At 36.9% G+C, this 18,220-nt stretch overlaps 1 protein-coding gene across 2 annotated transcripts in view; it reads right to left on the minus strand.

The window, feature by feature from the left end:
* LOC136024879 (phospholipase A and acyltransferase 3-like) overlaps nucleotides 1-18,220 on the minus strand; it is a 57,180-nt gene that overhangs the window by 30,297 nt on the left and 8,663 nt on the right. For both annotated transcript variants that reach the window (XM_065700407.1, XM_065700408.1), the window contains exon 2: nucleotides 1,321-1,418. In XM_065700407.1, the coding sequence (XP_065556479.1) occupies nucleotides 1,321-1,418 (98 nt within the window). The remainder of the gene's footprint in view (nucleotides 1-1,320; nucleotides 1,419-18,220) is intronic.

Consider the following 18,220-nt stretch of genomic DNA (forward strand, 5'->3'; position numbering starts at 1 on the left):
TTCGTAAGTTAAAAATACCTCATTTTTTCTAATTTTCCAGAATTAACCCCCCCCCCAACTATCCCAAAGACAGCGGATCCGTTATGGTTATGTCAATCATGTATCTAGGACTCGTGTTTTTTTCCCATCAAGTTTCATCCCGATCCCTCCACTCTAAGTGTTTTCCAAGATTTTAGGTTTCCCCCTCCCAATTCCCCCCCCCCAATGTCACCGGATCTGGTCGGGTTTAAAATAAGAGCTCTGAGCCACGATATCCTTCTAAATATCAAATTTCATTGAGATCCGATCACCCGTTCGTAAGTTGAAAATACCTCATTTTTTTGAATTTTTCAGAAATACCCCCCCCCCCAACTACCCCAAAGAGAGCGGATCCGTTCCGTTTATGTCAATCATCTATCTAGGACTTGTGTTTATTTTTCCCACCATGTTTCATCCCGATCCCTCCACTTCAAGTGTTTTCCAAGTTTTAGGTTTCCCCCTCCCAACTCCCCGCCCCCGTCACCAGATCCGGTCAGGATTTAAAATAAGCTCTAAGACACGATATCCTTCTAAACATCAAATTTCATTGAGATCCAATCGTATTGGATCTCAGATTGATTGAGATCCGGATTGAGATCCGTTCGTATGTTGAAAATACCTCATTTTTTCTAATTTTTAAGAATTACTCCCCCCAACAACCCCAAAGAGAGCGAATCAGTTCCGATTATGTCAATCATGTATCTGGGACTTGCGCTTATTTTTCCGATCAAGTTTCATCCCGATCCCTCCACTCTAAGTGTTTTCCAAGATTTTAGGTTTCCCCCCTCCAACTCCCCCCAATGTCATCAGATGCGGTCGAGATTTAAAATAAGAACTCTAAGACACAATATCATTCCAAACATCAAATTTCATTAAGATCCAATCACCCGCTCATAAGTTAAAAACACTTCATTTTTTTTATTTTTTTGCGAATTAACCGGCCCCCACTCCCCCCCCCCAGATGGTCAAATCGGGAAAAAGACTATTTCTAATTTAATCTGATCCGGTCCCTGATACGCTTGCCAAATTTCATCGTCCTAGCTTACCTGGAAGTGCCTAAAGTAGCAAAACCGGGACCGACAGACAGACCAACAGACAGACAGACCGACAGAATTGGCGATTGCTATATGTCACTTGGTTAATACCAAGTGCCATAAAAACTGCTGAGCCAATTACTCCTGAGGGAATTGAGCAATTTCCATTTGTACATTTGTGGTTCTTTTGCCATGGCCTTTACTTTGTGCAATAACATACCAAAGCTGTAATGGTCACAAATAACAGAAGACAATAGGGGAAACATACCAATATGAAGCTTCTTAAGAAACTCTTCCCTTAGAATGGGCGCATTTCTAAACCAATCAGATTTATATCCTTTATTCGGATAGTCATCTTCCGATGTTCTGAAAGACATATAAATGGAGTTTTTAAGAATACAAGATATTCTATTTAGATAATATGCTCATGTACTAATTTACAGAATACTTAAAATTGTAAAAACCGTAAAATTGAATAAATACCAGTTCCGAATAAACTAGTTTTAACGAATTTTAAATAACAAATTAGAAAATGTTCTATCTAACTAAGGTAAAACATCTAATAAAAATTTTATAAAATAATTCTATCTAATTAAGGTAAAACATTTTTTGTCAAAATTCAGATAAACCTTTCATGTATGCAATCTATTAAACCCTTGAAATAAGAAAAGGGTAGACATAGTAACTCAACAATACATTTGAAGGGTATATTTTCGACCCTGGATTGATTGCTGAATGCTTCACTCACCTAAACCAAACAATATTCAAGATAATAAGAAGCCCTTAAACTAGAATTTTATAAGAAAAAAATCCCATTATTTCAGTAGAATTTTAGATATCAGTATACAGTTGGGGCTGTTAAGAAGGAAACAATATGCCTTAAACCTCTGAAAAAACTTTCAAAATCCTAGAGTATATGGTAAATTCGGAGATATATCCATTATTGAGCTAAAATTTTGGTGAACATAGCCTACCATTCGATGCCTTTTTTTAATTTGAATTTAAGAATTTTTTTGGATATTCAAAAATGATTACGGACTCTTATTTTTTGGACTCTTACGGACTCTTATTATTTCTTATAAGTATAATAGAGTCCGTATTCTATTACGGACTCTTATTTATTTCTTATTTTTAACTCTGAAAAGAGTTAAGAACAACAGTTCTTATTTCATTATAAGCAGATATAGATTCCGGTATTTTCTGGTTCTCAATTTTGTCACTGTCAATTCAATTACAGGTATACGGGTAGACAGGTAGACGGGTTTAAACGAGAATTATGCTAAAAGCTTAACGTAAACATTGCAAATAACTTTAAAAAACAGAAATATAATCAAATAGTAAATTTTTAACCAATATTTTAACCGTTTTCTATGGCCCAAAGCAAGAGAAAGGGGTATCATCTTCAAGGATCCTTAAAGAGCTCAAAATAGACTTCCCGGTTCGGCCTAAAGTGATTTTTATATTCACAAAGAGCATAAGAAAGGCATTAATTGGTGTGTTCGCATTATTGATAGCTCAGTAATGGAAAGTTCTTTAACTTTACCAAATACTCATTTATTTCATTCCTTAAAATGCTTCATTTTATTTTACCCCAGCCCCCCCCCCTGATGTGCAAATATACAACGCATTTTCGACGTAGTACCTTTAATTAGGTATCCTTTTCCCAGACCACACTGCGTTTCTATGACGAAAAAAATAAACGTTCAAATGGGGATGAGTCCATTTATCTAGACAGTAAAAACAGGTACAAAAGTGTAGACATTTCCATCACATACAGCGATCGTCATCAGTAGGAATACTAAGGTATTAGACATAATTACGACATAATTACTGGACCTTTCAACATTGCTAAACAAAATCGCTCTCTTAAAATGTCGATCGGATGTGTTTTGGGGAATGATAGGATTGGGGGAGGGGCTGTTTACCCTCCATTTACTTTTGAATATTAAAGAGGGCACTAAAACTTTTGACTTCCAATCAAGTATGCTCCATCTAATCCAAAGTTTACACGACCACCCGTTCCATAAAAGCCTTGTATGCTCTGGGGTGTTTTGTCCACCCTAAAGACATTGTTACATGATTTTTGGACAATTGCCAACAAAATGACTATCTGAAAATTTCAAATTCCCAAAAGATTCTATGATGCTCTTTGACAACCTGGATACACTTACACTCTTGAATTTATTTAAATTGTAAGAGCATAAGTAGTAACAGTAGTTTTCCCAAAAGTTTCAACTTAATACCCCCCGTCGTTCTCGATATCTTGCTGAGGTGTCTTATTGGAAACCATTCACAATGCCTTTTAATTTAGTTTTAAAGCAACATTTAGTTTTAAAGCATAATGGGTCAATTGCATAATTCTGGGGGTTCACATACCCAAGATCCCTAAAGACATAGTTACTGGACCGTTCTACTATGCTGAACAAAATGGCTATCTCAAGATTTTGACGATGTGTTTGGAAAACGAATCGGATCGAGAGAAGGGCTGCTTGCCGTTCAATCTCTTTTTACTCTTAAAAAGGGCGCTAGAACTTTGAATCGAATTAGCTTCTCAAAAGTTTCAATGATATTTCTTGCTATTATAGAGTGTTGCTACATATGACACTACTTATATGCCCCTCAAAAAACCTGCATCCACTCGTTAGCGTCATTAGTTATAGTAAAAGTATACACATAGTGCCTTTCGGCTAGTTCCAAACCCCCCAAAACTTACCCTTAAAGGTCTGACTTAATTAAGTTGTCCTTCAGATCGGGGCCGTATCCAGGATTTTTTTTTCGAGGGGGAGGGAGGTTTGCAAAAGTATTTTTGGGGGGATGTTTTACAAATAGAAAAACTTAAAAAAAATATAAACTTTGTTTATATTCATAAACATGCTATAGCCATTGCTATAACATTGTTGATATGTCCCTTTGATAACGTGTATGCTCATACACATCTTGAAATTGATAGTTAATGGATCTTCCCCTTTAAGCATTCTCTGAAAGTTCCAACTTGATATCCAAATCAATTCTTGAGATATGTTTTTAGATTTTAGACAATTTGCCTGCAGATAGTGCCTTTTGATTTAGTTCAAATTTTCCCTAAATACCGTATATGGAGTGGTGTGGTAGTAGTAGTGGTGGTAATCTAAATAACTATCTGACAATTGCAATTGAATGCGTTTTGGGAAAAAAGGGTTTCAGGGAGGGGGAGGGGGATATTTACTCTCCATCATATTTGAATCTTAAAAAGGAACTGGAAATATGCATTTCAATTCAGATAAGACTCTTCTAAAGTGTATACAACCAATCCTTCCATAGAAACATTGTATACCCCTGGGGCATTACTTATAACCCTTACTCCCAGAATATGGGGGTTGGCGTCAGTCCTAGAGACCCTGTTATATAATCTTTGGACTGATTTTGAACAAATAGCAATCTCAAAATTTCTACCGTATGCATTTGAGGAAAATACGACGTGTGGTGGGCGTATCTAGCCTTCGATCACTTTGACTCTTAAAAAGGGAACTAGAACTTCTGATTACCAGTCCAATGAGCTCCATTCAAATTTTATACAACTAAACTTTCTATAAAAAAAAAACATTATATGCCCCCGAGGCGTAACTTACAACCCTTGCCCTGAGAGATGTGAGGGAGGGGTGTCATCCTCAAAGACATAATTTTCGGACCTTTCAACTACACTGAACAAAATGATTATATCAAAATTTTGATTGAATGCGTTTATGGAGATAATGGGTGTGGGAGGGGGGTTGCTTAGCCTTCAGTTACTTTTGACTGTTAAAAAAGGCACTAGCCCTTTCAACTTCCAATCGGATGAACCCTTATCGAAGTTTCTACAACAACTCCTGTTATACGAAGTGCCCTGTCTAAAAAAAAACGAAAATAAAAAAGTAAAAATACATTTTGTCCACATCGCTCTCTACTTAAAGGCATAGGGCTCAAACACTTTTCTTGTGCCTTTTTTGAGCAAATAGAAGTTATACTTGGTCTTTCATAACACAACGATGTTTAAAAGTCAATATTCTCTAGAAAGAGATGGGGTGGAGGTAGATAGTTCAAAAATATTTTCTTGAAGATCATTAGGGCTTTGGATGCACTTATGACAGTTTCATTCACCCAACTTAACTACTTTCTAAGAGATTTGAACCCATAAATTGGAATTTGACCGATCTTGCCTTTCAGTAATGTCAACAGCGGAAGAATTTACGACTTTAAGACTAGGAGATGGGGCTGAATTCATATTAGCAATGTTTAGGAACTAGTTCATGTAGGCCTAGATTATTTACTTCTTCTTTTGAAAAGTGCCTTTTACAAAGGCTAGAGTGCAGCACTGAACAAATTCAAGAAATAGAAGCTGCGATTCGCCTACAAGTAGAAGACGACGGAAGGTGGTCAGCAGTACGCAGGGACAGAATAACGGCTTCATGGGCTGGAACTATAGCCAAGTGAAGGACAAAGATTGTAACCCCCTTGGCGCAAAATCTTCTTTATTCGCCACCAAAAGTGACTAAAGTAATGATTTATGGGCATACATTTGAACCAGTAGCTGCAAAAAAGTTTGAAGAAGTTTAAAAAGTTTAAAAAGATTTAAAGTGGAGCGATGCGGTTTTTTTGTGCACTATGAGCATGGCTTCATTGGTGCCAGTCCAGATTACTTAATAATTATGCCGCGTGGAAGAAGAGCACTTTTGGAGATAAAGTGTCCAGAAACTACGAAAAATTTGGGCATAGGCGAGTGGATAAAGAGTCTAAAAGAGGTAAACTGTTGCACATAAGTTGAAAACAATTGACTGGTCAACCTCAAACGGGGCCACGGCTACTTTTACCAAGTACAGTGTCAGCCTGAATGTGCTCAGGTAGATACTTGGTTTTTAATGATTTTTACCCAGAAAGACTTTTACATTGAGAAGATAGACCACAATCCAGGCTTTTGGACTGAAAAGATTTTCCACAAGTTAAAAGGATTTTTCATGGACGCATTGATCCAGAGCTTGTCGATCCCAGAATTCCACGAGGGCTTCCAATACGAGAGTCGTACTTCTAAGATTAATCATCTAGTACCGATAACAGGAAAAATTATTTTCCTTACATTCTATCCTTCTTTGTATTTGCATACTTAATTGTATTTTCATTTGGAATAAAATACCTTTGTTTATATTGCTTGTCTTCCAACTTATATTCGCAAGGAAACTTTGGTTTTCTAAGAATCCTCGGAGAAAGCTTTCAACTAAGTTTGGTGTTTAATTTCCAATTGATCAACTGAGGTAATTGAAATAGCATATCCCTAGAAAAAAAGTGGAAAAACAATAAATTTTAAAATGCACTCTATGCATGTCGTCACAGTTTCATATACATGGAAAATTTATACTTGAGAATGCTGGTGCTCTTTTGCTTTTCTCCCCTCGGTAACCAGGCTTTGCAAGACGCAGCCGAATTTATTACTATTTCTTGGCTGAAGGATCCAAAAATTTCGCCAGAGGAAGCTGTCTATCAAAACTTTTCACAAGACTTGATAATCGGTGCTATTTGAAGGGTTTTTGACAATCGACGCTCTCTAGAGAACTGAGAGACAGAAGGCTACCCTAGCTTCGATTTTGAACCTCAAAGTTTTCAAGTTCACTAAATCACGGCCTTAATCCTCTGCTTCCTTCATTAATATTTATTGAGCTTGAGTGCAATGCACTTTTTTGATGATGAGAGTCTAAAGTGTTATTTGCTTTGTTGGGAATGGAAATATTTGTAGGTTGACTGCTTGAACCACTTCTATAATTGACAAAAAATCTGTAGTAAGCATTAACACATCAGCTAACTTTTCTTTTAAAGTCAATGTTTTTTTTTAATCTTGTTGTAAGAAGGGGGCTGCTGTGACGCTGTCTGTTTGATCAGATTTATCCATGCTGCACTCAGTGGTTTGGCACGATACGTGCGTTGAGCATTCGGAAAGTCTTCAAGAACTTGGCGCTGGGATGGGGCAAGGGAAATTGTAAGATAGACTGAACTAGTCCCAACCTCTTGAGGTGCGTTGGATTTTTTCTGTTAAAACAGAAGGCTGGCTGTGTGAAGGGTCAGGAAAAGAAGTAAAATTCTTTTTCTTTCAACTGGGGTAGGAGGTGTTTCAGGGAAGCCAGAAAGGGACACAGAAAGACTTGTATAACAAGTAAGCCCTGCGTGGAACCAAGAATCACAATTGGCACATTTAATTGAGTTAGATGAGCAACATAGTCTACAGTCTGGACAATATGGTTTCTGTTTTTCCATTTGATCATACAAAGGTCAACAATCACGGAATGTCTCTGGTACAGTAGCTTTGAATTTAGATAGATGTTGACAGGTTGAACTCTGACTACCCACTGAACTCATGAAATCCAAAAGGATTGCCATAATGTGACAAAAATCATTAAATCTTGAAAAAACACCAAATCAGCAAATAAATTAGCTGCTTCAACAGAAAACATGCTTCCATATCTTGAGGTTTTGATAGTTTTTAGACTTTTATCAACAAGATTATAACTTTTTTCTTCAGCATATTCAGCACAGGGGCATGAATGGGAAGGTGTTACAGTTGCTCCCCTATATTTTGAAAATTATCTTTATTTTGGTGTTCTGACTTTTAGAAACGAAAATTCCCCTTGGATTCTGAAAATATAATTTTTTTATCCTTATAAAAAGAATAAAAACAAATTTTGTCCCACCCCCTGCAATTTCCTGAATTTACACTCACAGCTTGTCCCCTGATCTATACATGTTGGCTAGCAGTATTCAAACGAAATCTTTCCCTTCATTATGCCCTTTTCAGGCAAAGTCGCAATACAGCTTTTTGTCCATTAAACACAGACTTTTCTGAAAAAAAAAAACATTACTGAAGGACCGCGTGATTTACCTTATTGAGCCATAAAAATCCCAAGGGAGGCGGGGGCTACCAGAAAAGGCTAAAAAACACGGGCAACTTTGACTGAAAAAGCCATGATTACTATAGGACCATAATTATTACCATAGGACCAGCAAGAATTATCAAAAATGAAATTCAAAAATGCACTGATAAATTTCCTAAATCTTGCCAATTTAAAAATGTCTAAACAAATTGCTGAGAATTATTCAAAAGTAGAAACAAATGACTTAAATTAGTCATTTAACACAAGAAAAGTTTCGGTCTTATATTTACTTAATGAGATCATTAAAGCTAAGATAATTAAACCAAATAAGTGAAGTAAACGAAGCCTTTAGATAACGATAAAAATTACTTGCTGTCACTTGTATGTTTACTAGATGAGATCATTAGGCCTACACATAAGAAAAAAAGAAACCAAATGAATAAAGTAAATGAAATGTTTAGCTGAAGGTAAAATAAAAAAAACCAACATGTTGAGCATCAAATTCATAAAGAGATTACATCATATGTTTAGACCTCTTATCGTACCTTGAAATTTTTCAGCTCAGGGTATTGAAATCTTATTGTTTACGGCTTGTGAGAATTATTTAAAAAATATGTTCTGAATGGTATAACAGAAAATTAACAAATGAATAAAAATCACAGGTGAAATAAAAGCTTATTGTAATATATTTTACTACCACATTACTTAGAAAGGGATGATTTTATCATGAGGGTTTTCAGGGTTTTTAATAAACAACTATAAAAACAATAGGTCGTGCAACTTTGCCTGAAAAGGCCATGATTACTATAGGACCATAATAATTAATACTTATAATTACCATAGGACCAGGAAGAATTATCAAAATAAAATTCAAAAATGCACTGAAAATTAGTAATTTAGCACAAGAAATGTCTAGGTCTTATATTTACTTAATGAGATCATTGAAAGGTAAGATAAAATAACTTAAACCAAATAATTGAAGTAAACGAAACCTTTAGATAACGATAAAAGTTACTTGCTGTTACTTGTATGTTTACTAGATGAAATCATTAGGTCTACAGATAAGAAAAACAGAAACCAAATAAAGTAAAAAAAAATTTTAGCTGAAGGTAAATAAAAAAAAAAATTTTGTCGAGCATCAAATACCTTTAAATTTTTCAGATCAGGGTATTGAAATCTTATTGTTTACGGTTTTTGAGAATTATTTGTAAAATATATTCCTCTCTTATATAATAGCATAAATCGTATAACAGAAAATTAACAAAGGAATAAAAATCACAGGTAAAAAACAGCTTATGGTAATGTGTTTTACTACCACATTACTTAGAAAAGGATGATTTTATTATAAGGGTTTTCAGGGTTTTGAGTAAATAACTATAGAAACAATAGCTCAATGCCCTCAACTGTCCTTAAAATATTGCAAATCCTCCTAGTTGATAAACTGGATGCCCATAGCACCTTTTGATTTAAATAGCAGCAAATACCACACTGCCTTTTAGACCATAAACATCAACAGCAAGAACAACAATGAGGGATTCATTTCGAAAGACTGTGGAGTTCTATATTTAAATGAATGTTTCGACCCTATGTCCAAGGGCTGTCATCAGCAAAACATAAAAGGAAAGAGACTTACAATAACATACAATCATTAAAACGAAAATTAGAATTTTAAAGCATTCCCAGCATCCTTACTTCAGCGAAGTTCAACCAGGACTAATAAATAAAGGGAGATGAATAAGGCAACTCACTGAAATTAAAGAAAAATAATCAAAATATGCTTTCACAGCTAATCTTGCCTTTTTGGCAGCTAACCTTAAATGTCTTTTTGTAACTGGTTCTGTCTTAGTGTCTACTGGTTTTATAATATATTTTTAAATCGTTCGTAATAGTAAAATCAAGCTTATCATTGTCACAAATAGTTAACAAATCTAGTGTTTAATGAAAAAGTGTTTAATTTTATTGAATGGTATTTTATTTGCACTTTCAAATTTTGAAGGTAAAATGTAAATTTCAGTGATATGTATTAAAAAGATTTAAACAACCCCTAAGTTTATCTTCCTTATAATTTCAGAATTATATTACGTCGCCCATGTAACGTCCCCAATAGATATGTTTCAAGAATAAATGAGTTTAAAGCCCAATTTTCAAGGTATTCCATATAAATATTCGTCAGTAACTAGGAAAAAAGTGCCCCCATTGGCAGACCCTTACTGAAAATACACTGAATACTTATTACAAAGTTTAACCAAGGTCAATAAAATATCAAAATATATTCCTATTGTTGAAACTTCAATTAAATGATAATCTTTCTCTTAATTTCCCTTAATTGTGTTGCGAGAGCAACACTTTGGTTTTGTCCCGTTTTTTTTTCCTATGCCGCCGATCTCAGCTTATTCCTGGAAACTGGTAAGGGTCTAACCTTTGCAGTTTTTACGGGAAGTGTGGACCTCAGGCCGGATTGATGAATATGACATTACATTTTGGAAAGCTCCGCAGAACTCTTGCCTGGGGCCAAAAAGGATGGTTTTTTCTTGTCCACGAGCCAGAGCCTATGGTGTGCGAAGTGAAGTGGAGTAATATAGTCTATGGCAGAGAGGAGTATCTGAAGCCGAGCTTTTGTGCAGCCAAGCTTTCGTTTCATCAAAGCATGTTTCTGCTTTCGAGTGGAAAGCTCCGTTCTAGCAGGCAAGAAGGCAGGCACCACTTTCAAATTGAAGATGCGGCAGTTACCCGACCCCACAGCCAATATATCTTCTTTGAGTGATAAATAGAAAAATTTACAGAAGCACAAATTTGCCATTTTCCCAAGGGTCCGAAAGTGCTGCCATCTATTATTTCTACCCATTTCTGCTCGTGATTTCAGATGAGTTTATCATTCGGTTTTACGGACTTGGGATTGCGGTAGAGATATGGTATCAGATGTGCCTAATAAACTTTAAAAGTTCTCTCATTGCTAAAGAAATTGGAGCTTATCCTTTGCTCCTTTCTAATCGGTGAGGTTAGAAAGTTGGCTTACGGCAAAAAATAAAAATCAACTTTTGAACTAAGACAGATAGAATTTTTTTTTCGACGGCAATCGATAGCTCTTGATGAGCTGATCAAAGTATATGACATTCATTTTTTGGTACAAAAATTCCTTCATGAGGTATGCCAGTTTGAAAGCTTCAAGGGGTAGACAACGTCAGTAGTAAGTTACACACTGAAACGAAATCTAGGCCGATACAAATTTTGAGACACATAAAGGACTTGTAAACAACAGTTGGCTGTTAAGTAATAATCGAATTCGGCAATGAGGGGTTAGCAACTTTTGCTAGTTGGTGTACCTATTATGTGTTTCCAGTGTATTTGATGGTAAAACCAATTTGGTGCCAGTGGTAAGACATGTAGGGGACTTGTAAGTAATAATCTGCTGTCAGGCTACAGTCAACTTAAACGATGAGGAGTTTGCAACTATGCTAGTTGGTGTACTCATTTATTTGTTTCCGGTGAACTTGATGCCTATCACGGCAGAGGGACTTATCAGCAAGAATCGGTTCACTTTGGGCGAGAAACGGCTGTTAGGTCATAATCATCTTCGGGAATGAGGGGTTTGCCACTTTTTCTAGTTGGTGTACCTATTATTTGTTTCCGGTGTATTTGATGGTTAAGCCAATTTGGTTCCAGTGGTAAGATATGTAGGGGACTTGTAAGTAATAATTGGCTGTTGAGCTACAATCATCTTCAGCGATGAGGGGTTTGCAACATTTGCTAGTTGGTGTACCCATTTATTTGTTTCCGGTGAACTTGATGTTTATCACGGGAGAAGGACTTGTAAGTAAGAATCGGTTCACTTTGGGATAGAAATTTGTGCAAATTGGTGCACATTGTACTCGATCTCTTTAAATCTGACAAAATTAAGTGTTTACGCAACGGGTACAAACGATAACGTAAAACAATGGTAAGCTTCACAAAGGTAGCTTCGTAATAATTAGTGTCGCCTATGGTATTTTAATCCTGAAAAGTTACGGATAGCTTTATAATACCAACTAGATTATATAAGATATTCTTCCGAGTTTTCATCCGTCACGATGTCTACGATTGAAAATGATAAAGTTCAACTGGCTACAAAGTCAATTTAGTCCCTTCTTTCGATACTATTTTGTAGTTGATGTTTTTTCAACGCTGAGGAATAGCATTTGATCATGTGATTACTGATCGATAGCGAAGAAACAAAACCAAAGTGTTGCTCTCACAACAATTTAGCCGGCGAAGCCGGACAAAGGTTGTCGCAACACTTCACGTTGCCCGGGCAACGTAGGTCTAGTTTAATTTAATGACTGCTCATATACTGCCACATAAATGTTTGTATACATAGAAACGATGTCAAAAGTATTAACTATTGTGTTTTCTGATAGCCTATACTTACGTTTTTGAGTTTTTCGACTATATCTATCAAATTACTTACGCATAAATTTTTAGAATAAAGGAAAGTTTTCTTTTATATATTTACGTTTTACTGAAAACAGCCCTTGGACATAAGGTCGAAATATTCATTTAAATATAGAATTCCACTGTCTTGCGAAAATAATTCCCTATTGTTCTTCTTGTTGTTGATTTTTATGCCTTTTGATTTAGTATAAAATATCCCTCAACATTTTCCACCTTTTTCAGATGATAAATCCTGCATGTATACAACGGGCAATTTGCATAATTTACAATCCTTTCCTCAGGGCTATGGGGAAAAGGCATCCCTGCAAGTATGATTATTAGGACTTTTGACTAGTTTAAATCAAATGGCAATTTCAAACTACTGTTGTCCAGACAGAGGACATAAAAATAACAAGGAGGGAGAGGAGATTAATTGCCACAAAAATCTCTTAAAAATACCCTTGGTATACCTTGAAATTTTCTACTTGACAACCTCAGTCATTCTTTAGATATTAGTGATATTCACTTTTCACAACCAGCAAACACAATGAGTCTTTTGATTGTGTTCAACATCCCTCTCCACATTTCCTTTGAGTTTCACCTTAATACACTAAGCCTTTTGGAGACCCAGGATCAAACGTGCCCTCTTTCTGAATGGTGCTGCCTAATTAAAGAGAAATATGGGCACAATTATCCATTTTATTCTTTTTTTTGAACACGGACACTTCATACAGAAGGAGTTGTCGTAGAAACATTAAAATGAGATCACTCAATTGAAAATTGAGAAGGCTAATACCCTTTTTAAGAGTCATTCAATGAAAAATTGTTTTTTTTCTAACTGCAAGTAAGGAGCGACATTAAAACTTAAAACAAACATAAAGTATTCCGTACACGAAAGAGGCTTTCCCCTCCTCAACGCCCCGCTCTTTACGCTAAAGTTTGACTCTTTCTCACAGCTCTACTTTTTAAAACAGTAAAACACTTTAGCATAAAGAGTAAGCCTTGAGGAGGGGACATCCCCTTTCATATAGGGAATAATTTCTATTCGTTTTAAGTTTTAATGTCGCTCCTTACTTGCAGTTAAAAAAAGCTTGTTTTTTTATTTAATTTCAGAACGTTTTTGAATTAATGCATGTTTTGATTTTGGCTCACTATACATGAATAATTAAAACGAAATTTAAATTTTTTTTGCTAAATGGCTTTCTTATAGTTTTGATCGGACGATTTTGATACAAAAAAGGGATGAGGGAGGAGGCCTAGTTACCTTCCAACTTTTGGTTACTTAAAATGCAATTAGAACTTTTTATCTATTTTATTTTAGAAACGTTTTTATTAGTAAAAGATATACGTAACTTACGAATTAACTTACACAACAAACTTCTATATTTGTATATTTTTATTGCGTATTTGAGGGGATTCACCCCTCGTCAATACCTCACTCTTTACACTAAACCTTGAATTGTGACCCAATTCTTTAAGAATGACCCCTGAATTACAAAGGCCGTAGGATAAATAGTTGAAATAACAAGAAATACTTTAGCGTAAAGAGCAAAGAATTAGGGAGGAGATGAACAGCCTCATATACATGATAATTTCTGTTCGTTTTAGGTTTCAAGGCTACTACTTACTTCCAGCTGAAATAAGCTTTTTTTGTTTATTTTCTTATTGTTTTTTCTTTAATAATGCTAGAAAATCCTACGCCCCTTCATGGATATTCTCTTCCCTCATGATAAATTCCTCCATGGAAAGATCCTCTCACAAAGCCCCCTCCCCCCTAAACGCAAATAAGTTCCCCTGAAAACGTCTTTACACTTCCCAATAATCATTACTATATGCAAACAACGGTCAAAGTTTGTAACTTACAGCCCCTTCCCCGGGACTCTGGGGGATTAAGTCGTCCCAGATATAATTTTTAGGTTTTCGACTATTCTAAACAATATGGCTATCTCAAAATTTTGGTCCAGTGACTTTGGGAAAAAATGAGCATGGGAGGGGACATAGGTGCCCTCTAATTTTTGGTCACTTAAAAAGGCACTAGAACTTTTTATTTCCGCTAGAATGAGCCCTATCACGACATTCTAGGACCACTGGGTTAATATGATCACCCCTGGGAAAACAAAAGCTAAGAGCTCATATGGCACTTGTGACGAGGTCGGAAGAGCCAAGAGCTCATATGGTATGAGCTCTGGCAAATTTCTAAGAATCTATAGACTGCTTTTAAAGGAAAATCAAAAGCTTAATGCCGGTCGGGATTTGAAATAAGTGCTCTGAGTCACGAGGTCCTTCTAAATATCAAAATTCATTAAGATCCGATCACCCACTCGTAAGTTAAACGTACCTCAAATTTTCTAATTTTTCTCTCCCTTCATCCCCCCAGATGGTCTAATCGGGACAAACGACTTTATCAAGTCAATTTGTGCAGCTCCCTGACACGCCTACCAATTTTCATCGTCCTAACAGGTCAAAAAGCAACAAACTCGCCAAAGCACTGAACCTCACCCCCTAACTCCCCCAAATAGAGCGGATCAGTCCGGTTACGTCAATCACGTATCTACGACATTTATAAGCGTTTTCAAAGATTTCCGGTTTTCCCCTCCAACTCCCTCCAATGTCAACAGATCTGGTCGGAATTTTGAAATAAGAACTCTGAGACATGAGTTCCTTCTAAATATCAAATTTCATTAAGATCCGGTCACCCGTTCTTAAGTTAAAATACTTCAATTCTTCTAATTTTTCCAAATCAACAACCTCCAGTTCCCCTAAAGAGAACGGATCCATTCCAATTATGTCAATCACATATCAATAACTTGTGCTTATTCTCCCCATCAAGTTTCATCCCGATCTTACGTTTTCTAAGCGTTTTCTAAGATTTCTAAGCGTTTTAAGATTAAGATTAAGCGTTTAAGATTTAAGATTTCTAAGACGTTCTCTAAGCGTTTTCTAAGATTTCCGGTACCCCCTTCAGCTCCCCCCAAAGTCACCAGATCTGGTCGGAATTTAAAATAAGAGTTCTAAAGCACATGATCCTTCTAAAGGTAAAAATACCGCATTTTTTCTAACTTTTCCGAATTACTCCCCCACAACTCCACCAAAGAGACCAGATCCGGTCCGGTTTAATTCATCACATATCTTACACTTGTGCTTATTCTTCCTACCAAGTTTCATCCTGATCTCTCAGCTTTAAGCGTTTTCCAAGATTTATGTTCGCCCCCTCCCTCCCCAATAACACTGAGCCCTCGGGATTTAAAATAAAAGCCCTGAGTTACGAGGTCCTTCTAAATATGAAGTTTCATTAAAATACGATCACTCCTCCGTAGGTTAAAAATACTTTATTTTTTCTAATTTTTTTTTAGAATTAACCTCCCCCCAACTCCCCCAAAGAGAGCGGATCCGTTCCGGTTATGTCAATCACGTATCTAGGGACTTGTGCTTATTTTTCCCACCAAGTTTCATCCCGATCCCTCCACTCTAAGCGTTTTACAAGATTTTAGGTCCCCCCAACTCCCCCCAATGTCACTGGACCCAGTCGGGATTTAAAATAAGAGCTCTGAGACACGATATCCTTCCAAATATCAAATTTCATTAAGATCCAATCACTCCTTCGCAAGTTAAAAATACCTCATTTTTTCTAATTTTTCAGAATTAACCCACCCCCTCCCCAGCTCCCCCAAAGAGAGCGGGTCCGTTCTGGTTATGTCAATCAAGTATATAGGACTTGTGGTTATTTTTCCCACCAAGTCTCATCCCGATCCCTCCACTCTAAGCGTTTTCCAAGATTTTCCCCCTCCCAAATCCCCGCAATGTCACCGGATCCAGTCGGGATTCAAAATAAGAGCTCCGAAACACGTTTCCCTTCCAAAAATAAAATTTCATTAACATCAGATCACTCCTTCGGGACAAACGACTTTATCAAGCCAATTTGTGCAGCTCCCTGACACGCCTACCAATTTTCATCGTCCTAAAAGGTCAAAAAGCAACAAACTCGCCAAAGCACTGAACCTCACCCCCTAACTCCACCAAATAGAGCGGATCAGTCTGGTTACGTCAATCACGTATCTACGACATTTATTTTTCAGAATTAACCCACCCCCTCCCCAGATCCCCCAAAGAGAGCGGGTCCGTTCTGGTTATGTCAATAAAGTATATAGGACTTGTGGTTATTTTTCCCACCAAGTCTCATCCCGATCCCTCCACTCTAAGCGTTTTCCAAGATTTTCCCCCTCCCAAATCCCCGCAATGTCACCGGATCCAGTCGGGATTCAAAATAAGAGCTCCGAAACACGATTCCCTTCCAAAAATAAAATTTCATTAAGATCCGATCACTCCTTCGGGACAAACGACTTTATCAAGCCAATTTGTGCAGCTCCCTGACACGCCTACCAATTTTCATCGTCCTAAAAGGTCAAAAAGCAACAAACTCGCCAAAGCACTGAACCTCACCCCCTAACTCCACCAAATAGAGCGGATCAGTTCGGTTACGTCAATCACGTATCTACGACATTTATAAGCGTTTTCAAAGACTTAAAATGTCTCATTTTTCTACTGTTTAGAACTAACCCCCCCCCCCCCAACTCCATCAAAAAGAGTGGATCCCGTTCTGGGTATGCCAATCACGTATCTAGGGCTTGTGATGATTTGTTCCACCAAGTTTCATCCCAATCCCTCCAATCTAAGCGTTTTACAAGATTTTAGCCCCCCCTCCAACTCCCCGCAATGTCACCGGCTCTGAAACACGATTCCCTTCCAAAAATCAAATTTCATTAACATCAGATCATTTGTGCAGCTCCCTGACACGCCTACCAATTTTCATCGTCCTAAAAGGTCAAAAAGCAACAAACTCGCCAAAGCACTGAACCTCACCCCCTAACTCCACCAAATAGAGCGGATCAGTCCGGTTACGTCAATCACGTATCTACGACATTTATAAGCGTTTTCAAAGACTTAAAATGTCTCATTTTTCTACTGTTTAGAATTAACCCCCCCCCCCCAACTCCACCAAAAAGAGTGGATCCCGTTCTGGGTATGTCAATCACGTATCTAGGGCTTGTGATGATTTGTCCCACCAAGTTTCATCCCAATCCCTCCACTCTAAGCGTTTTCCAAGATTCTAGCCCCCCCTCCAACTCCCCGCAATGTCACCGGATCCGGTCAAAATTTAAAATAAGGGCTCTGAGACACGATATCCTTCCAAACATTAAATTTCATTAAGATCCGATCACCTGTTCGTAAGTTAAAAATACCCCATTTTTTCTAATTTTTCCGATTTAACCGCCCCCCCCCTCCCAGATGGTCGAATCGGGGAAACGACTATTTCCAATTTAATCTGATCTGGTTCCTAATACGCCTGACAAATTTCATCGTCCTAGCTTACCTGGAAGCGCCTAAAGTAGCAAAACCAGGACAGACAGATCGACGGACCGACAGAATTTGCGATCGCTATATGTCACTTGGTAGATACCAAGTTCTATAAAAACAAAACAACAAAAAACAAATAAACACGCATCCATGATCTGCATTCTGGCAAAAAATACAAAATTCAATATTTTTGTAGATAGGAGTTTGAAACTTCTACAGTAGGATTCTCTGATACGCTGAATCTGATGGTGTGATTTTCGTTAAGCTTCTATGACTTTTAGGGGTTGTTTTCCTCTCTTTTCTAAAATAAAGCAAATTTCCTCAGGCCCGTAACTTTTAATGGACAGGACTTGATGAAACTTATATATTTAAAATCAGCAGAACTGTGATCCTATTGATGTAACTATTGGTATCGAAATTCCATTTTTTAGAGTTTCAGTTACTATTAAGTTGGGTCGCTCCTTACTACAGTTCGTTACTACAAATTGTTTAAAAAGTGATTGAAGGGCTTACTTTAGCGTAAAAAGCGAAAAA

This window comes from Artemia franciscana, chromosome 3 (genome assembly GCF_032884065.1).
Source record: "Artemia franciscana chromosome 3, ASM3288406v1, whole genome shotgun sequence".
In the NCBI taxonomy this organism is placed as follows: domain Eukaryota; kingdom Metazoa; phylum Arthropoda; class Branchiopoda; order Anostraca; family Artemiidae; genus Artemia; species Artemia franciscana.